This window comes from Hemitrygon akajei, chromosome 18, assembly GCF_048418815.1.
Source record: "Hemitrygon akajei chromosome 18, sHemAka1.3, whole genome shotgun sequence".
Taxonomy (NCBI): domain Eukaryota; kingdom Metazoa; phylum Chordata; class Chondrichthyes; order Myliobatiformes; family Dasyatidae; genus Hemitrygon; species Hemitrygon akajei.
The window spans coordinates 9,260,216-9,279,250 of NC_133141.1; the positions used below are offsets into that span (position 1 = coordinate 9,260,216).

General features: G+C 38.3%; 1 protein-coding gene across 7 annotated transcripts in view; it reads left to right on the plus strand.

Moving 5' to 3' along the window:
• LOC140741057 (protein TANC2-like) overlaps window positions 1-19,035 on the plus strand; it is a 712,173-nt gene that overhangs the window by 514,180 nt on the left and 178,958 nt on the right. For 6 of the 7 annotated variants that reach the window (XM_073070734.1, XM_073070733.1, XM_073070736.1 and 3 more), the window contains 3 exons: window positions 3,811-3,936; window positions 10,008-10,043; window positions 14,431-14,712. In XM_073070734.1, coding sequence (XP_072926835.1) covers window positions 3,811-3,936; window positions 10,008-10,043; window positions 14,431-14,712 — 444 coding nt within the window. The remainder of the gene's footprint in view (window positions 1-3,810; window positions 3,937-10,007; window positions 10,044-14,430; window positions 14,713-19,035) is intronic. The other variant, XM_073070735.1, reaches the window with a different exon arrangement.

The window sequence follows — 19,035 nt, forward strand, 5'->3', positions numbered from 1 at the left end:
CTTCTGTGAAACAACTATTTGGAATGATGTCATTTTCCACTCCCCCCCACCCCTTTGAGTGCCTTTCTATAGTGAAAGCTGCTTTTGTAGCTGATCCAAAGCTGTTTAATTGCCTAGTAAAGTTGGTTTTCGCTCTGGAGTACCAGAGATGTGGTCTTCCAGTGTATGGAGATGTTGGCAAGTGAATGTTGCTAGCTGACACTCTGATAGATATTCACTTGCCAGAGCCCAAGTGGCTTATTGCTAACTTCAGTTTTCTAGGACAGCAGCATGACTTTTTCAAAGGGCCAGGGTTGTTTTTCCACAAAGTTAAGCTTCTAACCAATATTCCTTTTTCAGCTTTTTGTAAACAAAAACCAGTCAATGCAACACTCAACCCAACCAATTAATACTTGAGTTTGGAAATCCTTTGTAATTTGTAAATTTTTTATAATTTTGAAATTTTTTATAAATCAGAAATCCCCTGTGAGTGTTAAATGTATGTAAATGTTAAGCACTATTTGCCTAAATTTAAATGTGTATCATTAAAAGTAAAATAGTGTTTAAACTACCTTGTTATCTGGAAATATCTCCTCCTTGGTAGGAAGGGGGAAGCCACTTCTCAGGCAGCGGGTATTGGCTGCTAAGTCTCACCACAGAGACTAGACAGAGAAATAAGTTAGTCCTGGAAGAGTAGGTGGACATAGCATAACCTCCTTATACTGAGGGTACCTGTAGATACCTTTATCGGATAGGGCTTAACATCTCCTTTTGGATTTAGGGCTTTGTGGAAAGTCAACCCAATTACATCACAGCATATTACAAGGTGTAGAAATGTGTTCTGAGGAACATAATGAAACTTGGTGTAGGCATTGCAAAGTTTTTGCAGGGAATGCCCACAGTCTAGGCATTCATGGCAGAAGAGCCCTATCCAACAGCATCTCAAGCCTTTCGTGGGCTCTTTATTTAAACAGGAAAAGGGGAGTGCTGTTGGTGCATTGTAAAAGAATGTATTGAATTGATGGTACGATTAATGTAGAGGAATATACTGCGATTATATTTATGAATAAAGTATATATTTGAAATTAAAAGAGTTGTTTGATCAACAGGGATGAATCCCATTCCTGTTGGTTCAGAGATGTGTCTCCTTTTTTACTGTCACATACTGAGCCAAGAGACGTAGTATTCATAATTCAGGACAACTCATCTATTAATGCACTGATGAGCTCACACTAGTTATGCGTAACTTTTTTTCACAAATAATAATGAACAGGTGGTCTTAATAAAGAAACTTACATTTATATAATCATCTTTCACAGTCACAAGGTGCATTTGCTGCCAATGAAATACCTTTGAAATCACTCTTATGATGATGGAAAGGCGGCAGCCAATGTGCACTAACCATGGGCCAACATGAAGCAATATGATAGCCAGATAATCATTGTAGTAATGCTGATTGAGGAGCAAATTTTGGCTGAGACCCATGGAGAACACTGTAGATGCCTTGGGGGATTTTTACAATGAGCTGTGAGAAGTTATAGAGTGTAATGCTTCATCCGAAAGAAAACATTTCTCTGGTAATGGAGATGTTTGAATAGAGTGCCATATCAACGTAGTGCTTTAAATATTTTGCCTTATATGATAAACTGCAGTTAATAAATATAGAGTAGGGAAATATTACAATACAAACATAAGCACATAAGAAATAGGAAAGGAATTGGCCACCTGGTCCATCAAGCCTGCTCTGCCATTCAATAAGATCATGGTTGATCTGGCTCAGCTGACTCAGCTCTACCTACCTGTCTTTCCCCCCCCGAACCCTTAATCCCCTGCTGTGCAAAATCTATCTAATTGTGCCTTAAATATATTTAATGAGGTAGTTTCTACTGCTTCCCTGGGCAGAGATAAGGGAAACATTTTCAGCATTCACATTTCATGTGTGGCGCTTTACATTTTATGTAGTGCAGATGCATGTATTGACCACATTGTATGTTAGAGTGTTACTTTTCTTCTGAATACTACTTCATAGGCAAAATAGACTGAGGCAGACAGTAGATAGTAAGTAAATATTGTAATTTCCTGTAATCAGCAGAAAGTCTATGTTGCCTGTTTTGAAACAGCATTTGGCTCCTGGATGAGTTAAGAGGAAAACAGGAGCAGATTTCTAAGTTGACTGATATGATCAAGGTAGGGCTATGAATTGTCCCCTTGAGTAATTTGGGCAAAAGCAGTTTGAGGTAAGAGTTACCTCCTGGAGAAGAAAATAGCATATTTTGCCTTTTGTATTTTAAGCTGTGTTTCTTGACATGTCAGGCATTTCTGATATATCTGCATTGAATTATGCCTCGGGTAGGATTTGATGATGCAGATAGTGTTGTGAGCAAATAGGACTGGCTTAGATGGGAATCTTGGTTGTTATAGACCAGTTAGGCTGAAAGGCCTGTTCCATGATGTATAATTCTATTTTGACTCAAAGCTCAATCAGAGCAATTGATTATATTGAATCGCATTTTAACAGAACGATCATTTTGTATCAAAGGAGAAGAGATTGTACAGTTCTGGCTAGTAGGTTGTTCAATTAGTTCCAATCTCCTGTTCTTTCCACATTACCGTTGAAAATGTTCCTCTGTTAGCATTAATATACATTATTTCCCTACAACTGCCTCTGTCATTTCTTTAAGATCCCTCAGATCTTTCAAATCCACTTGATTTAAAATCAGTCTTCATCCTTTTTCGCAGCTTGATGCTACCCTTAAAGTTATCTGATCTGGTGACTAAAATATTTTCTATTAAGACTAACATAATTGTTAGATTTGAAAATAGTTAAAAATCATTCTTATTGATAATGGTAGCAGTTTGTTTTAAAATAAAGATGACATTCTCAAAGATATTTTGAGGGTCGCTGCAGGATTTTGTAGGTGAATCCAACAGTCTGTTACAGTCCTAAAACCAGAAATTGCTTGAAACAGTATCAGGCAGTATCAGAGGAAAGAAAAATCAGTTGGCTTCATCAAGAGCTTATCACTACGGCAGTCTGAGATAACTATCAGGTTCACGGTTGTCCTATCTATCCCACATGACCCTTTTCTGGAACATAAAAAACTGTATTTGTTTTCTCTTTTCTACTTCTGATGAAGAATCCCTGAAGTGAAATGTTAACTCTGCCCTTTTCCACAGTTTCTATTTCTCTTTCCACAGATGTTGGCTGATGTATATAATGATTCCTGCAATTTCTACTTTAATTTCAGGTTGTTTAGCAGTTATAGTTTTAATGTTTTTCATTTCTTGGCCATATAAATATTTTTAATAAAACAACTACCTGTTCTTAGTACTGACAGGAAGCACTAAAGAACTTGAAGTATGGGAGGTTTAACATTTGTTGTATTCATTCTATTGTCACCAAAGGCTGTTTATTTCTCTCGATAAAGCTGCTTCACCTGCTGAGTTGCTCCAGCACTTTTTGTGTGTTGTAAGAAGTTGATTTTATTATTCCTGTGAAGGGTGAGTAAAAATAAGGAGTTTAGTCTTGCTATTTCTACCTTAATTTGTAAACTCCTCAGATCAGAGCACACGACCTATGAAGCTTGGGGTGTGCAGAATCACTCTCACTTGCTACTCTGTTTTTGTGGGTGTGAATGAGGGTCCTTTATTTACTGTATTCCTCTTAATCAAACATCTTAGATGTGGTTTCAAACATCCCAGTGTATTTTAAACGAATTTTGTCCTATCTTTAGGCAAAAACTCTATTTTTTAAAGTTGTCTATTTGTCAATTCTTTTCACGTTTGACACTAACTTATACTTGGGGCAATGTTTGGTTTTTTTATTATCAGCTACAAGCTCTGCCCATCTGGAAGATCTAGCTTATCTGGATGAACAGCGCCATACGCCATTGAGGACATCTCTAAGAATGCCAAGGCAGCATGTAACAGGAGGCCGAACCCCACAGGACCTGCGAGGTAGGCATCAGCAAATTGTATGTTGCATTTGTTGGTATTTTGTTATCCAAATCTTTTCATTGAACTGTCTTTCCTACTGTCTACAAGTAATGTTTATATAGCCTCAGACTTCTTTTTGCTGTTTTTTATTTTGACATAATAGTTTAAGGTGTCAACACTTCAAAGTTAGTGCAACTCTGAGCTGGAACATGCAGAACTGGATTACTTAAAAAATCTTTGAACACTTGTTTTACACTTGAAAGGTACAATGATGAGTAGTGCACATTGGTTTGGTGTTTTAGGATTAGCTGACTCAAATGATGAGAAAGAATAAATAAAAGATGTGACTCATACGTGGAGAAGGAGGTGCTTTCAGATACATATTTATTTTGCTGTTTGATAATTGGTCTTATTTATACCTCTCTATATACTTTCTTAAAAAGAGCACCACTTGAATTGGCAACACCCTGACCCATGTGACTGTCACTTGACCTACCCAAAAGTGATTCTTCTGTCGCTAATCAATTGTGACATGTAACTAATTAGTTGCCCTGCCCCTGGTAAACAAAAACAAATTTCCTAACATATGCTGGTGATATTAAACCTAATTCTGATTCTGACTTGCCTATCAATGAATATAAAGCATAGAACAGGTCCTTTCGTCCACAGTGTCTGTTTTGCTTTCACTATTTTGGAACGAATCATCTCATTGCACAGTGCACATTTTTAGTTGTACTTAAAGTTAAATATTGTGCACTGAGCAGAATCTTGGATATGCGTTGAATTTCCACCACACAGAAGAATGTACATACTGTACCTCTTCACTAGATTACCAGTGAAACATCTGTTAAATGCAATAACCTGGATTGCAGTCAGAAAAGATTATTTTTCTAAATTGTGAAATATGTAAAAAAATAGATTTAACAGGCCAAATCACAGAAATTAGAGTTGGCCCCTCTATCCCTCATATGAGATCACAACTAAAGTGTCTTGGCTCATTGCCTCCAAATTCATATTCCTTAATAACTTTGGCTAGGAAAAGAAAATCTCTTACTTAAAATTATTAATTTAGCTGACATCTACTTTTTCATCTTCAGCAACCCTTTTCTTGAATTTCTGATCTATCTTGTAAATGATTTGGCTTTAAGTTGCATCCTCTATGACCAATTTAATTGGATTTTTCAGCAGTAAAATAGGCATTGCTGAAGCAGTGCGAATGATGTAGTCTACATTTGCTTCAGTAAGGTCTTTACAAAGATGTAGCATGAGGGAATTGCTCCACGTGATTGAAGCCCACAGGATTGGTTTAGTACTAGAAAGCCGAAGGTGACGATGGAAGGTTGTCTTTGTGATTCAAAGCGTGTAACCAGTGGTATACCACAATGGTCGGTGCTGAAGCCTTTATTGTTTGGATATGAGGCATGATTAATAAATTCACAGATCACTTGAAAAAAATGAAGAAGTATGCCATAGGCAACGCAATAATATTGTTTAGTTGGCAAGATGGGCAGAGCAATGGCAGATGGGATTTAATCTTGGTAAGTGAGAGGACTAAAGAGGTTAGGATATAATAAATGATATTGCCTTGGGGAGTGACCTTGGTGTTGAAATCCAAGGATTCCTGGCAGCTGATGGCAATACATGGTGGTAGAGTTGGGTGAATTGGTGAAAAGAGCATAAAGGCTGGTTGCCTTCATAAAAGAGAACAATGAATAAAAATGCAGGAAGTTTATGATACTAGTGTATCAGTAAGGCCTTTAAGAAGGTGTCACATGGGAAATTGCTCCATGTGGTTAGCTGCCAGGATCTGAGGGCTGATGGCAAATTAGATACAAAATTAGTTTATGATCCATTGTTATGTTGTAACTGGAGTAGTGTGTATAATTCTGATCACCCCCCCCCCACCATAGGAAGGAAGTTATTGCACTGGAGAGGTTATCCAACGGGATGTTGCTTGGGATAGTGTGTTTCCATTCTGGCAAAAAACTAGATGGACTGGATTTGTTTTCCTTGGAGTAATGGAGACTGAAGGTGGATCTGAAAATAATGAAGGACAGAGATCAAGTATATCATGGGAGATTTCTCCCCATTACAGAGGTATCTAAAGCTCTAGTGCGTAGGTGTCAGCTAAGGGATAGGAGGTGTAGGGACGATCTATGGAAGGATTTTTCACTCTCAGTTGTGTTGTATCTAGAACACACTGTCTGAATAAGTGGCAGAGGTAGGAACACATGCTACATTTATAGATATTATAGATGGGTACTGATGGTTGATATGTATATACTGTACATGGTGGGCTGAAGAGCTTGATTCTGTGCGGTATGAATCTGAATTTATTATAACAGTTATTTTTGACATGTAGCTTAATAAATTCCTTTCAAAAACCAAATCACCTTTTTACATCCTGAAGTCCAGTTTATATAATTTCCTCTAGATGCACACCCAACCTATAACTATATACACACATCTAATTCACCAAGGCCTTCTGATGATAACTTGCAGAATGTATGTTGCATTGCTTACAAGGCTATTAAATCATTTCCGAGGTGTGCTGCTCACAACCAAGCACAATACTTCAGATCACACATCAACTGTATATAACTGTAGCAAAACCCTCTCTCTTTTATACAGTAATCCTCTAAATTATAATGGCAATCATTCCATTATTTTTTTCTTTTAGTGGCTGACTACTACATTTTAGTCTTTATTCATATGGATCTCTAAATATATGTTTCTAGCATTTTGTGTTTGTACAGAATGCTCACATCTATCCTCCTTTATTCCTTTAACCCTGCATTTAAAGCAGTCTTCTGCAGTCTTGCCCATTCATTTAATCTGTTGGTGTCTCTACAATTTCATGCATTGCCTTACTACACCACCAGTTTTTATCATTAGCAAAATACATTCAGAGCAGTTGCACCTTTCAAATAATCCTGGAATTTTGCATTAGAGTCTCTACTCTTACAATTTTGAATTCCCTGAACGGAAGGAGTTCAGACCTTGAAAATGGCACTTCTGTTAGAGTGACTGGGAAAAAGTTCAAGGAACTTAGAGGAGTTATATATTCTACATTAGGGATCTATAGTGGTTTTCCATCCTCTAGGCGATGGATAACCTGTGTACACACAAATGTGAACCAGCACTAAACAATTACACTTCCAAATTTAAATCTCATTAGTTTTTGTACTGAAATATTAGCCATATCCTTTAAGAGCTGACCTTTGCATCTCTCCCAAATAAGAATGCTAAAATCAGACTATGCATGACTTTACATTGCATAGCTCCATGTGGTGAAGTTTGTCCTGGTGCCTCTTTACCTCTTTGTTTTGCTTCAAAAAATAAGTCTTATTTATACTAATATGTAATTGTTTCCCATTATGAAATTTCAGATAGCTAACCACTTTCCAGAAGTACAATTCTTTCATAATATAAGCTATTGGTGTATTCATTTTAATTTTAATTTCACGCTAGGCTGAAGAATATTAAAAAAATTCTATCTTTTTAAATGAAAATAAAGTCATAATCATTGGCAGCATCGTATTGTGGTCATTAACGTTCAAAGTACATTTATTATCAAAGTATGTATACTTTATACAACTTTCAGATTCGGCTCCTTACGGACAGCCACAAAACAAAGAAACCAATTAGAACCCATTAAAAGAAGACTGTCAAACACCCAATGGGTTCTTTTGACCTCGTAAGTTACTTGGTCAGCACGTAGTGATTCACGAGTATAAGTTTGAATGCCACCATGGCAACTAGGAATGTATATATAATAAAATAGATATGGAATTAAAATGTTAGCTTCAGTAATAGCAATGATGAAACTACTATATTGTTGCAAAAGTCTAAAAGGAATTAAATCTTCATTGAGTGTGACCATTTTAACTGTAGTTACATTCTGTTAGCCTAAATTTTCAAGAGTGAAGTGTGGGATTTTTTTTTGTTTCTTCCTTTTTTTTCCCTCTTTCTTTGGTGATCCCATCCAGCATAATCAGCTGGAATAATTGGAACTGTCCAAAGCACTGGTAGAAAATAATTTCTTCCTTCTTTCTAACCTTCATGTAATGTTGAACTAGACATGTTAGTCAAATCAAGCAAGTAATTGGTTGAGATGGGACCAAATCTCATGAACTTGTAAAAGTTGTGATTATCTTTAAATGCTTGAAAAGCTTTAGCGATGTTTTATTTGTTGTTGTGTGCCCTCAAGATAGGAAGTGATGTTTATAGTATATTAAAAAATGGAATGTTTTTACAATTATCATATCATAATAATGTTTAAACAATGGAAGCTAGTGGAAAATGAAAACATGTTCAAAATTGTTGAGTCATGTCTGTCTCTTATTTCCGCACAGCAATTTAAGGAATTGTAATGGATACAATGTTACAAATTTACAGTGGAATAATTTTTTCAATTAATCTGTGCAATTGACTGAAGTGAAGTTAAAGAAAGCCAGGAAGTATAAAACAGACTGCACATTTTCTTCCATTTGTTTTGAATTTTTGTTTCAGTCCTTATGGACTTTTAAAGTAGATAGATTCCCACCAACCCATTCTAACTGTCCATAAGGACAAATGAAGTTGGTAGTTAATTTCAACTTGACTTGCTAACATATTTTATTTTGTAAATTGAATTAACCTGTGAAAACCATTGACTTCCTTCCTCTTCTACTTTTTAAACATGTAATTCCAGTATCTCTCTCTTCCCTCAGATTTTTTTCACTGTCTGGAGTTTATGCCATCTTGACATTTGATGTCAGTCTACAATAATGTTTTGATATCCTTGTGTGGCACCATTAAATATAAAAGGAGTTGATATAAAAATCTATATCTAGGATAAAATAGTTTTATGTGTTCTTGGTAGAGCTGTGACCTGCAGCCCAATGGCCTAAATATGGAAAGCAGGGAGTAGCCTGAAGAGTTCTCTTTTAACTTGCACAGACTTTAAGGGTCAAATCATATGATATACTATATGTAATAGGAATTTTCAAAGGAGACTTACAATGTTGCAGATTTGAAAAGCCTGGCCTGCAAATCATAGTGCACTATTCCAGATCAACCATAATTTTGGTTGTGAGCCTCCCACTGCAAGCTTCTGTACAGTGAGAGACCCAATCTGTGTTAGATATTCTGTAATTTGGGACCGAGCCTTGGTCAGGGAAAGAAGAGAGAGGAATAGCAGTCAGAAGCCTGATTGTGATTGTGGTATTCAATTGTAGTCATCATAGGAACAGGAATTGGGGGTAGGGGTGTGTTGGCCATCATGTTTAGGAGGGTAGGTTTTTTTTCCCTCACCCAGATTTGGGCCTGAGGGTACTATGGATCAGAAGATTGGGATATGAGTGGATACAGGAATTCTTGTGACCATCGAAGCTTAGGATAAGGATTGGGAGGTATAGATTAGAGCTTCCATTAGTGGTCTTGAGAGGATCAGTCTCAGGTGATTGGACTAAAGGACCTCAAAAGATTGGAGAATGAGATAAGCTGTTGTAAAATCAGGGTCTGAAGCAGCCTTTCCAATTTGTGTATGTTATTACTTCTTCACTTGCATTAATAATTCCTTAAATTATTTAGATTTAAGTATATCATAGTTCTCTTTTAATTTTTATCATAATTTAATGTAACAAATGTTAACCATATTAATCAGTTTGGTTTGTGTGCACGTAAAGCAAGTAGAGAACACATCATTTTGTTAATGCCGCATAAAGCTCCTGCTGCAGTGATGAAGTTGTTTATCTGTGCTTATACAGACTTATGAGAAAGTCCATCTTGCTCATTTAATAATGCTTTACATGCCACATGTTTGCAAAAGTCTTTTAATTAAAGTTGCACAACAAAGTGTTGAAGTAAAATGAGGTTTGTCATGTTTCAAAGTACAGCAAACAACATCACATTCTTGTTTGGTTTAAAAAACCTAGGATAAGGCTGCACCATTTGCTACATTTAGGCTGAAGAAAACATACCAGCTAAACATAAGAGTTCTTTCAAATCCAATGCTTGAAGTTTGGTGCTTGTTTGTTATTGCTCTTATGCTTGTCATTCTTGCTAACATTTTGCATTACTTTCTGGCTTTTCTCTGATTTTTGCTTTAGCTTCCACTAATGCCCATGCTTGGCACACTCACTCACGTAAGTTACAATTCTTGGTGTAATCTTTAATCGTTTCATAACTGACTTTTAATTTGTCGCCGGAGGTAGCATATACAGCAGCTACAAGCTTATAAAATGCATGTTTTTGTGAATCTTATTTCACAGTTATGATAATAATCACCTTTCTGCAAGCAACAATGCTGGGAGGTGATTGAAAAGGGAATGGTTATCATAACTCTCTTTACCTATGCACCATTGTATTAAGCCTTTTTGCTTTCAAAGGCAATAAACACAGATTTTTTGGGGGGGCGAAATGGCCAAAGAGCAGTTTTACTGCAAAGTGTACAGTTTCATAGTGATTTCTGCTGGAAGCTAAACCCACAATTTGAATTCAATTGACTTGAATTCATAAATTTTTACTTATTGAAATCAGAGTAAAATATTTGGAAAACTGATCAGGTTTGAAGTGAAAGAGGAAATTGATCATCCAGTTAAATGTGAGATTTCCCTTTTCTGAATAATTCAATTATTGATTCAAGTACTACATTTACAATGTACAATCTATCTTTTCTTACCAGAGGTACAACCAATTTTAACTTTTAACTTAACAACTTCAACTAGGTTGTATCTATTTTCAAGCGAGATAAAATCTGTTTCTACAAGGTGATTCTTTAGTTTTGTTGTTAATATCCCTGTAGCTCAGCAATTTTCAGGTCAGTGCATTTGACACAGTCAAATGTTCCTTGGGGACCAAACAACCTTTAGAAAGAGGTTTTTGGTTGAGGTTTTCCAAAAATTTATGTTTATGAAATTTATGTTAATTAATAGAATGAGTGGATGCAGTTAGGCTAATTATAGAAATTACAGAGGAGAAGTAAAGAAAACAGAAAAAGAGGTAAACAGTGCATGAAAAAATACTTTAAGCAAATGTAAACACAAAATTATTTTGTAGCCATATAAACAGAAAAGAGGTTGTGAGTGCCAATCGGAGATCAAAAGAGAAGTCTATTGATGGAAAGCATGGCTGAGGTATTAAATTCATCATCTTTACGAAGGAAATAGAGTCAAAGAAGGATGTAGTGGAATACTATAGGGACTGAAAATTGATAAAGCAAATCCAGTTGTACTTAAAGCTGATGAGTCACTGCTCCACATTGGATATCTCCTAGATTGCTGAGGGAAGTAGAAGAGAAAATTGCTAAGCCACAGGGATGATGTCTCAGTACTGAGGAATTGCATAAGCAGTTGAGAGCTAAACTCTGCAGCTACAGGCCAGCTAGACATCAATGGTGAAGAAAGTTTTTAATTTAACAAGTTTGGATTAATTATGTGAGCAATAGTTTATTTAAGACCAACTGTATTAAATTAACTTGATACAGATTTTTTGATTAAACAATAGAGTAAGCCTGGCAGGGAAAAGAAGTTCATGTATTGTGTGTTTAATGACATCCTCATAAAGGGCTCGTCTTCAAAATTGAATAAAAGGGACCAGAGTGTATGTGACAGAAAGCTGAGCAGTGTTTGAAAGGTTGGTTTATTTGGGCTTGGAGAGAAGTATACAGAGGATAATCTAAGTCAATATCAGGACCACTGCTTTTCCTAATATATATTTTGTGACACTGTTTCAAAATTTTCAGATGACATAAATCTTGGAACCATAATGGACTGTGAGGTGATGGAATAGATTTCATGAGAATACAGGTTTCTTGTGGAATAGTGAGCAAAATTTTGCTGAGAATATCAAATTTTACATATTGGTTGGAAGTGGGAGTATTAATTGCAAGCCGTGGTTTAAGAAGGCGTAGGAGAACTTGGGGATCTGTGGGCATATGTCTATAGTTGTTGAAAGTGAGAGTGGAAGTTAAGAAAGCAGTTAAAAGTATAAAGAATCATGGGCTTCATAAATTGGCACAAGAACAAGAAAATTATTGTGAACATTCCAGAAGACTTCACTGGAATATTGTGCCAAGTTCTGAGCACCGCTCTTTGGGAAAGATGCGAAGGCCTCAGAGTGTGCAGAAGAGATTTACTAGAATGATTCTAGGTTGACAAGAGAAGCTGGGCTTGTGGTTGAGATGGAATGTAATAGAGGTGTTTGAAACCAGGAAGTATTTAGAATAGAGTTGAGACTGAGAAACTGCAACCATTATTGAAAGAATCAAGAACCAGAGGAGCATGTAAATGGACCAAGCATAATATGAAAAAAAACTAAATACATTTAGTGTTCAGGGTCTGGAATGCTTGGCCTGGTAGTAGTGAAGGAACATTTAACTGAGGTATTCAACGCAAATCTAGCTGAATACTTGAAAGCATTTTCATGGCTATAAAAAGATTTAGGGAGGTTGATTCTTGCAAAGAGCGGCAAGGATAAAATGACCTTGTTCTGTGCTGTAAGTGTTTTGCATTTTCTGAAATCACTTAGCAAAGTATGGGTTATTAATGCAAAATCTACACTAAAAATGCAGTGAAGAATTATTACCTGAAACAATCTAATAATTGAGTATATCCTGCATGAAGGAAGATGGTTGTAGTTGTTGAAGGTCAATCATCCAAGCTCCAGGACCGTCAAAGGCGGTCCCTAATCCAATCATCCTCTGCTGCTTCATCATTGACCTGCCTTTTATCATTAGTTCAGAAGTGGTAATGTTTGCTAATGACCACACTATATAAATTCCATTTGCAACTCTTTAGGAAATAAAGAAATGCCCACCAGTTTGCAGAAAGCTTGCCAGCACACAGCCATGGGCTGAGAGGTAGAAAGTCACTCCATAAAGGTGACAGGCACTGACCATCTTTAAAAAGAACCCAGCCACCTACACTTGACATTCATTGGCCTGCCTTGCCGACTCCCTCACCACAAACACCATCAACGTGGAGTATTTTGAGCAAATTTTGGCTGTTTATCTAAAAGATGTGCTGTCATTGGAGAGGGTCCCAAGGAGGTTCATGAGTATGATTCCAGGAATGAAAGGGCCAGTATATGAGGAGAGTTTGATGGCTATGGACCTGTATTCACTAGAGTTTAGAATGAGGGGTGGGGGGATCTCATTGAAGCCTACTGAATATTGAAAGGCCTAGATAGTGTGGATGTGGAGAGGATGTTTCCTATAGTAGGGAAGTCTATAGCCTCAGAACAGTGGGACGTCCATTTAGAACAGAGAAGAGGAGGAATTTCTTTAGCTAGAGGGTGGTGAATCTGTGGAATCCATTGCCACGGGTGGCTGTGGAGGCCAAGTCATTGAGTATATTTAAAGCAGAGTTTAATAGGTTCTTGATTAGTTGCCCTGACAAAGGTTATGGGAGAAGACGGGAGATTGGGGTTGAGAGGGATAATAAAACAGCCATGATTGAATGGCGGAGCAGACTCAATGGGCTGAATAGCCTAATTCTGCTCCTATGTCTTATGGTCTAACATCCTTGCAGAGTACTATTGCCATACTCACTGGAGTTTAGAAGAATGAGGGAATCTTATTGAAACCTATCGAATATTGAAAAACTTAAATCGAGCAGGCATGGAGAGTATGTTCCCAGTAATGTGAGAGTCTAGGACCAGAGGGCACAGCCACAGAACAGAGAGACGTCCCTTTAGAACAGAGATGAAAAGCAATTCCTTTTGCTAGAGAGTGGTGAATCTGTGGAATTCATTGCCACAGATACACAGCTGTAGAGGCCAAGTCATTGTGTGTATTTAAAACAAATGCTGATAGGTTCTTGATTAATAAAGTTATCAAAGATTATGGAGAGAAGACAGGAGAATGGATTTGACAGGAAATAATAAATAAGCCATCATCAAATGGTGTAACAGACACAATGGGCTGAATGGCCTAATTCTGCTCCTAGAATATGCCTTGTGGACAAGCCATTTAATTGCCAAGGTTACAGAAGTAGGACAGATATTGCAGTGAGTGACTCGCCTCTTGACACTCCAAAGCCTTTCTACTATCTCTAAGGCAAAAGTCAGGAACCTGATGATTTATTGTCCACCTGCATGGCTGAATGTAACTTCAACTGTTAAGAAGCTCCGCACCACCCAGTGTAAAACAGCCTGCAGGACTGGCAGCATACAAATGACCCTAACTGTTCATTCCCTTCACTGCCCTTGCTCCATAACTGCAATAGATACAAAATTCAACAAAGTTAATCATCTGTTGAGTCAAGAAGATTGGAAAGTACTGAATTGAAACCAGAAATGCTTTTCTTCAAGCTCCCAGGATGAACCAAGTGGGGGACAGATAAGTAAAATAATAAATAATCAAAATTTCAGGAAGGCTTATCAGTCGTTTCATGTACAGCAGTGACCAGTTTTTTTTTCCTTTTTGTGTTTTCTTTTTTGGCACTATCAGGTGTACAGTTGTTCTTGTAGTTAATTATTTTTAATTGAATTATTGAAATTCAATATATAATTGCTCTTTTATTGTTCCCACAGTGCGCTTTGCACCATACAGACCTCCAGACATCTCTTTGAAGCCACTTTTGTTTGAAGTGCCCAGCATCACCACAGATTCGGTGTTCATTGGGCGTGATTGGCTCTTCCATGAGATTGATACGCAGTTAAAGTGTGGTAATCCCAGTGTGAACAGAGGAGTGGTGATCATTGGGAATATTGGATTCGGGAAAACAGCTATCATCTCAAGACTGGTCGCCCTCAGCTGTCATGGATCTCGCATGAGACAGATTGCATCTGATAGTCCACATGCTTCACCAAAGCGTACGTACTTAAGTGTAACTACCTTTCTTTATGTACATCTCTAGGGATGGAAAGAGAGTTTCATTCTGAAAACCTACAGTATGTATATTTATTTTATGGAGACACAAGAGACTCCAGGTACTGGAATCTGGAGCAACAAACAACCCGCTGTCAGATCTCAGGAGCACCATCTGTGGGAGGAGAGAAATTGTCAAAGTTTTCAGTGAAACCCTACATTAGGACTGAGATGACCAGTATAGAGAGGAGAAAGGGGGAGGGGAGAAAGGGGGAGGGAAGAAAGGACTTGGAGGTATTTGGTGAACTGAGGAGTGGTGCAAGATGACAGGAAAGTAGTGCCAGGTAGTGGGGTAGGGGAGATGAGAGGGGCTGGAGTTGGGAGACTGTGGCACTTGAGTAATAGATGCCAACAGACGGAGGGGGGTGGAGCAGTTTAAAAACAAAATGATAAGTGGAAACAGAGAGGGAGAAAGAAAGAGAAAAATGACAGATGAGGAAGGTGGGAGGATAGGATTATGACAATGGGAGACAGCAAATGGAGGGAGAAGGGAGATGAGCAGGAACACAAAGTGCTACCAAAGCTGGATTCATATCAGTAAAGCAGACGAGAATGGGAAACATTAGAGGTGAATGACAGTTGGAACCAGATTGGGGGTGAGGTGTTGGGAGTCTGTGTGAAGTGAGTTAAGAAAACCAGGCTGGGTGGAGGGTGGGAAGGGACTACAAAAAATGTGTGGACCAGAGGATCAGAAGGATCCCCATGTATGGCATGGGGAGAGAGAGGAAAGGGCGGGGTGGTTAAACCTAAAATTGGAAAACTTTGTTCCATTGTCATCCCTCCATTCTCATTCCTCCCTTACACCTACCTTTGTAGTAGGAGAGGTTAGCACTTGCCCTTGCACCTCCTCTTTCACTATCATTTGGGGACTTAATGAGATGCAGGTACATATGCATCTCCAACTTTATCAAACTGCATTTGGTGATCCCTATGTGGCCTCTTCTTCATCGGCGACTATTTCGCAGAAACTTGTGGTTTAATCTGTAGTGCCTATCCTGAGCTCTGAGTTGCTGACCATTCCAACTCCCCTTCCCATTCTCACATTAACTTGTTCACCCTGCTGCTAGGATGAAGCCCAGCACAAACCAGACAAGTAATACTTTGTATTGTGCCTGGGTAGTCTACAACCCAGTTTTGTCCCCTTTCTCCTCATGGATCCATCTACCTACTTCATACACAGGGTCCCTCCATCCCTTCTCTAATGGTTCCCATTTTCACTTCCTTTATTTACTTACTAATCTGTTTTACTTACTTTATTGATGTGAATCCAGCTGTGGTAGTGCTTTGTGTTCCTGATTATCTCCCTCCAGCAGCCGTCTCCAATCTTCACAATACTCCTCCCCCACCTTGCTCCAACTGTTTGTTTCCCTTTTTCTTCTCACTGTCTGCCTCCATCTATCATTCACCTGCCACAGTCTTCCAACTCCAGCCTCTCTCATCTCCCCTAACTGGCACAACTTGCCTGTCATCTTGCACCCTTCCTCAGTTCATCAATTACCTCAGAGTCCTTTCTTGCCACCCACTTTCTCCTCTCTATCCTGACCATCTCCCTCTCCACTCTCAGTCTTGATGGAAGGTTTTGACTGGAAATGTTGACAATTTCTTTCCTCCCACATGCTGCTTGACCTGCTGAGTTCCTTCAGTAGATTCACAAATATGAGAAAATCTGCAGACGCCGGAAATCAAAGTAACACACACAAAATGCTGGAGGAACTCAGCATGCCAGGCAGCATCTATGGAAAAGAGTAAACAGTTGACATTTCAGGCTAAAACCTTTCACCAGGACTTTACCAGGTGTTACCCACACAGGTCACCAAAACCATGGTTGAACATTGGATTTTGGAGCTATAAGGCAGCAGTGGTGCCACTCGGCTATCCATGCATCATTAAAGAAAATAATTATGCTTGAAGGTTTGTCTGCTTTTTCTCCTATTGATAGAAAATTCTTGACCATTTGGAGACCTGATGTGTACTGATCTATTTAGAAGTGGGTTAGAGTTAATCAGAAATGTGTTTTAAAAAAATAGTCTATCCTGTCAATTGGTCAAATGTAGGGTTATAATGTAAATGTTTGAAGTTGTTTCTCGATGATTCAGCAAAAATCTGCCACATCTGGAGGGAACCTTGCAGTGGAAGTTCTGAGGGGAAGGAACCTGATGCAGCAGATCAAATGATACAGTAGTTAATTTCAGGACATATCCATGATTACAGATCTCAGAGTTGCTCTAATGTAGCACATGAAGGAGAAGTGGCTTAGATACTGAGTGCCTTACCAGCTGGCAGCAAATTACCATAAGGCTGAGGTAGTAGCTAATTGCTGTCTCTATATCTGCAATCTTTCAAGATAGCAGGAATATCTAATTGTCCAATCTAGCTTCTGTTATTGCTGGATGGTGAACTTACTATGTGTGTGAGTGTCCACTTGTTTATCTGTGCACATGCAAGAGGCCCACCAACTCCTGAAAATTTTTGGTTGAGTTGAAGTGATTACAGCCAGTCAACTCCTTGCCCATTTTGAGGCTCTAACTACAAATAATTTCTTGAAATATAAGTGGGAGGTACTCTATCCCCTTTATGTTTCTGTCTGTTTTAATTTGCTGACTGGTAAAGTACTGTAGTTGCTGGAATTGGGAGATAAAAACAGAAAATAGTAAAAGTACTCAGCTGATTGTAATATTGTAACTTTACAAGGCACTGGTAAGGCTGCACTTGGGAGTATTGTGTGCAATGTAATGGTGCTTAGAAAACCCACGCATTCCATAGGGAGGATGTACAGAAACTGCTTACAGAATGGCACTAAAATTGAACTCCAAATTCCAGAACACCCTCAAGCTGTTATAGCGCTAACTGCTATGTTATTGTGTCTGGAGCTTGGTGCCAGAGGTGGTGGTAGAATCAGATACAATCATTACATTTAAGAGGTATTTAGACAGACACTTAAAAAGGCAAGGTATAGAAGAATATGGACCTACTACAGGTAAATGGGATTAGTTTAGATGGGCAAAAAGCTTAGTTATACAAGGCTGTTCGAAGGGCCTGTTTTAGTGCTACATAACACTATGATTCCCATAATTTTATATGCCTCTATCATGTCACACCTTAGATTTCTTCACTCCAGGGAAAATAAACTGAGCTTTTGCAATCTTTACCCAGTCCATGCAACATACAGGTGAATCTCCTCTGCATTCTCTCCAGTGCAAACACAGTCTCCAAATACAGTCTAACGAGTGTTTTGTAAACTTGTAACATCACATCTCAACTTCTATATGCTATGCCCCAACCTGTGAACGTATGTATACTTCACCACCCTATCTGTGTTAATATTTTTAGGGAATTATGGTACTGAACCCCAAGGTCCCTCTGTTTATCAACAGTGCTTAGTACTTTACCATTTACTATATACATCCTGCTCTTACTTGGTTTTCCACAATACATCATCTCACATTTTCCAGAATCAAATTTCATTTGCCAAAGTTCTGCTCAACTTTCCATCTGATCTCTAACACGCTGTAGCCTCAGGCAACCTTCCTCACTATCCACATCATCACTGATTTTTTTTTGTCATTGGCAGACTTGCTAACATACCTCCTATGTTGTTAATATGTATCACAATAAACAAGGGTCCCAGCACCTATTCCTATGGTGTACCACTCACTGGTCACAGACTTCTGATCGGTAAAGCATCTGCCCACCACTATCCACTGCCTCATATTACCAAGCCAGTTTTGGATCCAATTAGCTTGCTTGCCTTTGTTCCCATGTGTCTTAACCTTCTAGACCAGCCTACCATTACAGGCCCTTGCCACATGCCATATTAAAGTCCACATAGATAATGTCTACTGGCCTGCCCCTCATCAACCTTCTTTATCTCCTTATTAAACTCAGTTAATTCGTGAGATAGGATGTCCCCCGTATAGAGCAATGCTGACTATCCCTGATTAAGCTCCCAGCGTTTCCAAATGCATATAAATCCTATCTCATAGGATTTTCAATAATAATTCCAATACCACGATGTAACAGTCACCAAATTTTAATTACATGGCTTATCTCTGCTGTTTGTCTTAAAGAAACAACATTAATTATTCTCTAGACTTCTGGAACTTCACCTGTGGTTAACAAAGATGTTGAAATATTTGTCCAGGCCCCAGCTGTAGTCCCCCTTGTTTCCTGTAGCAACTTGGGATATATCTGATCTGACCCTGGGCATTTATTAACCCTAATGCACCTCATGCCAACTAACACCTCTTCTTTCTTAATACTGACCTGTT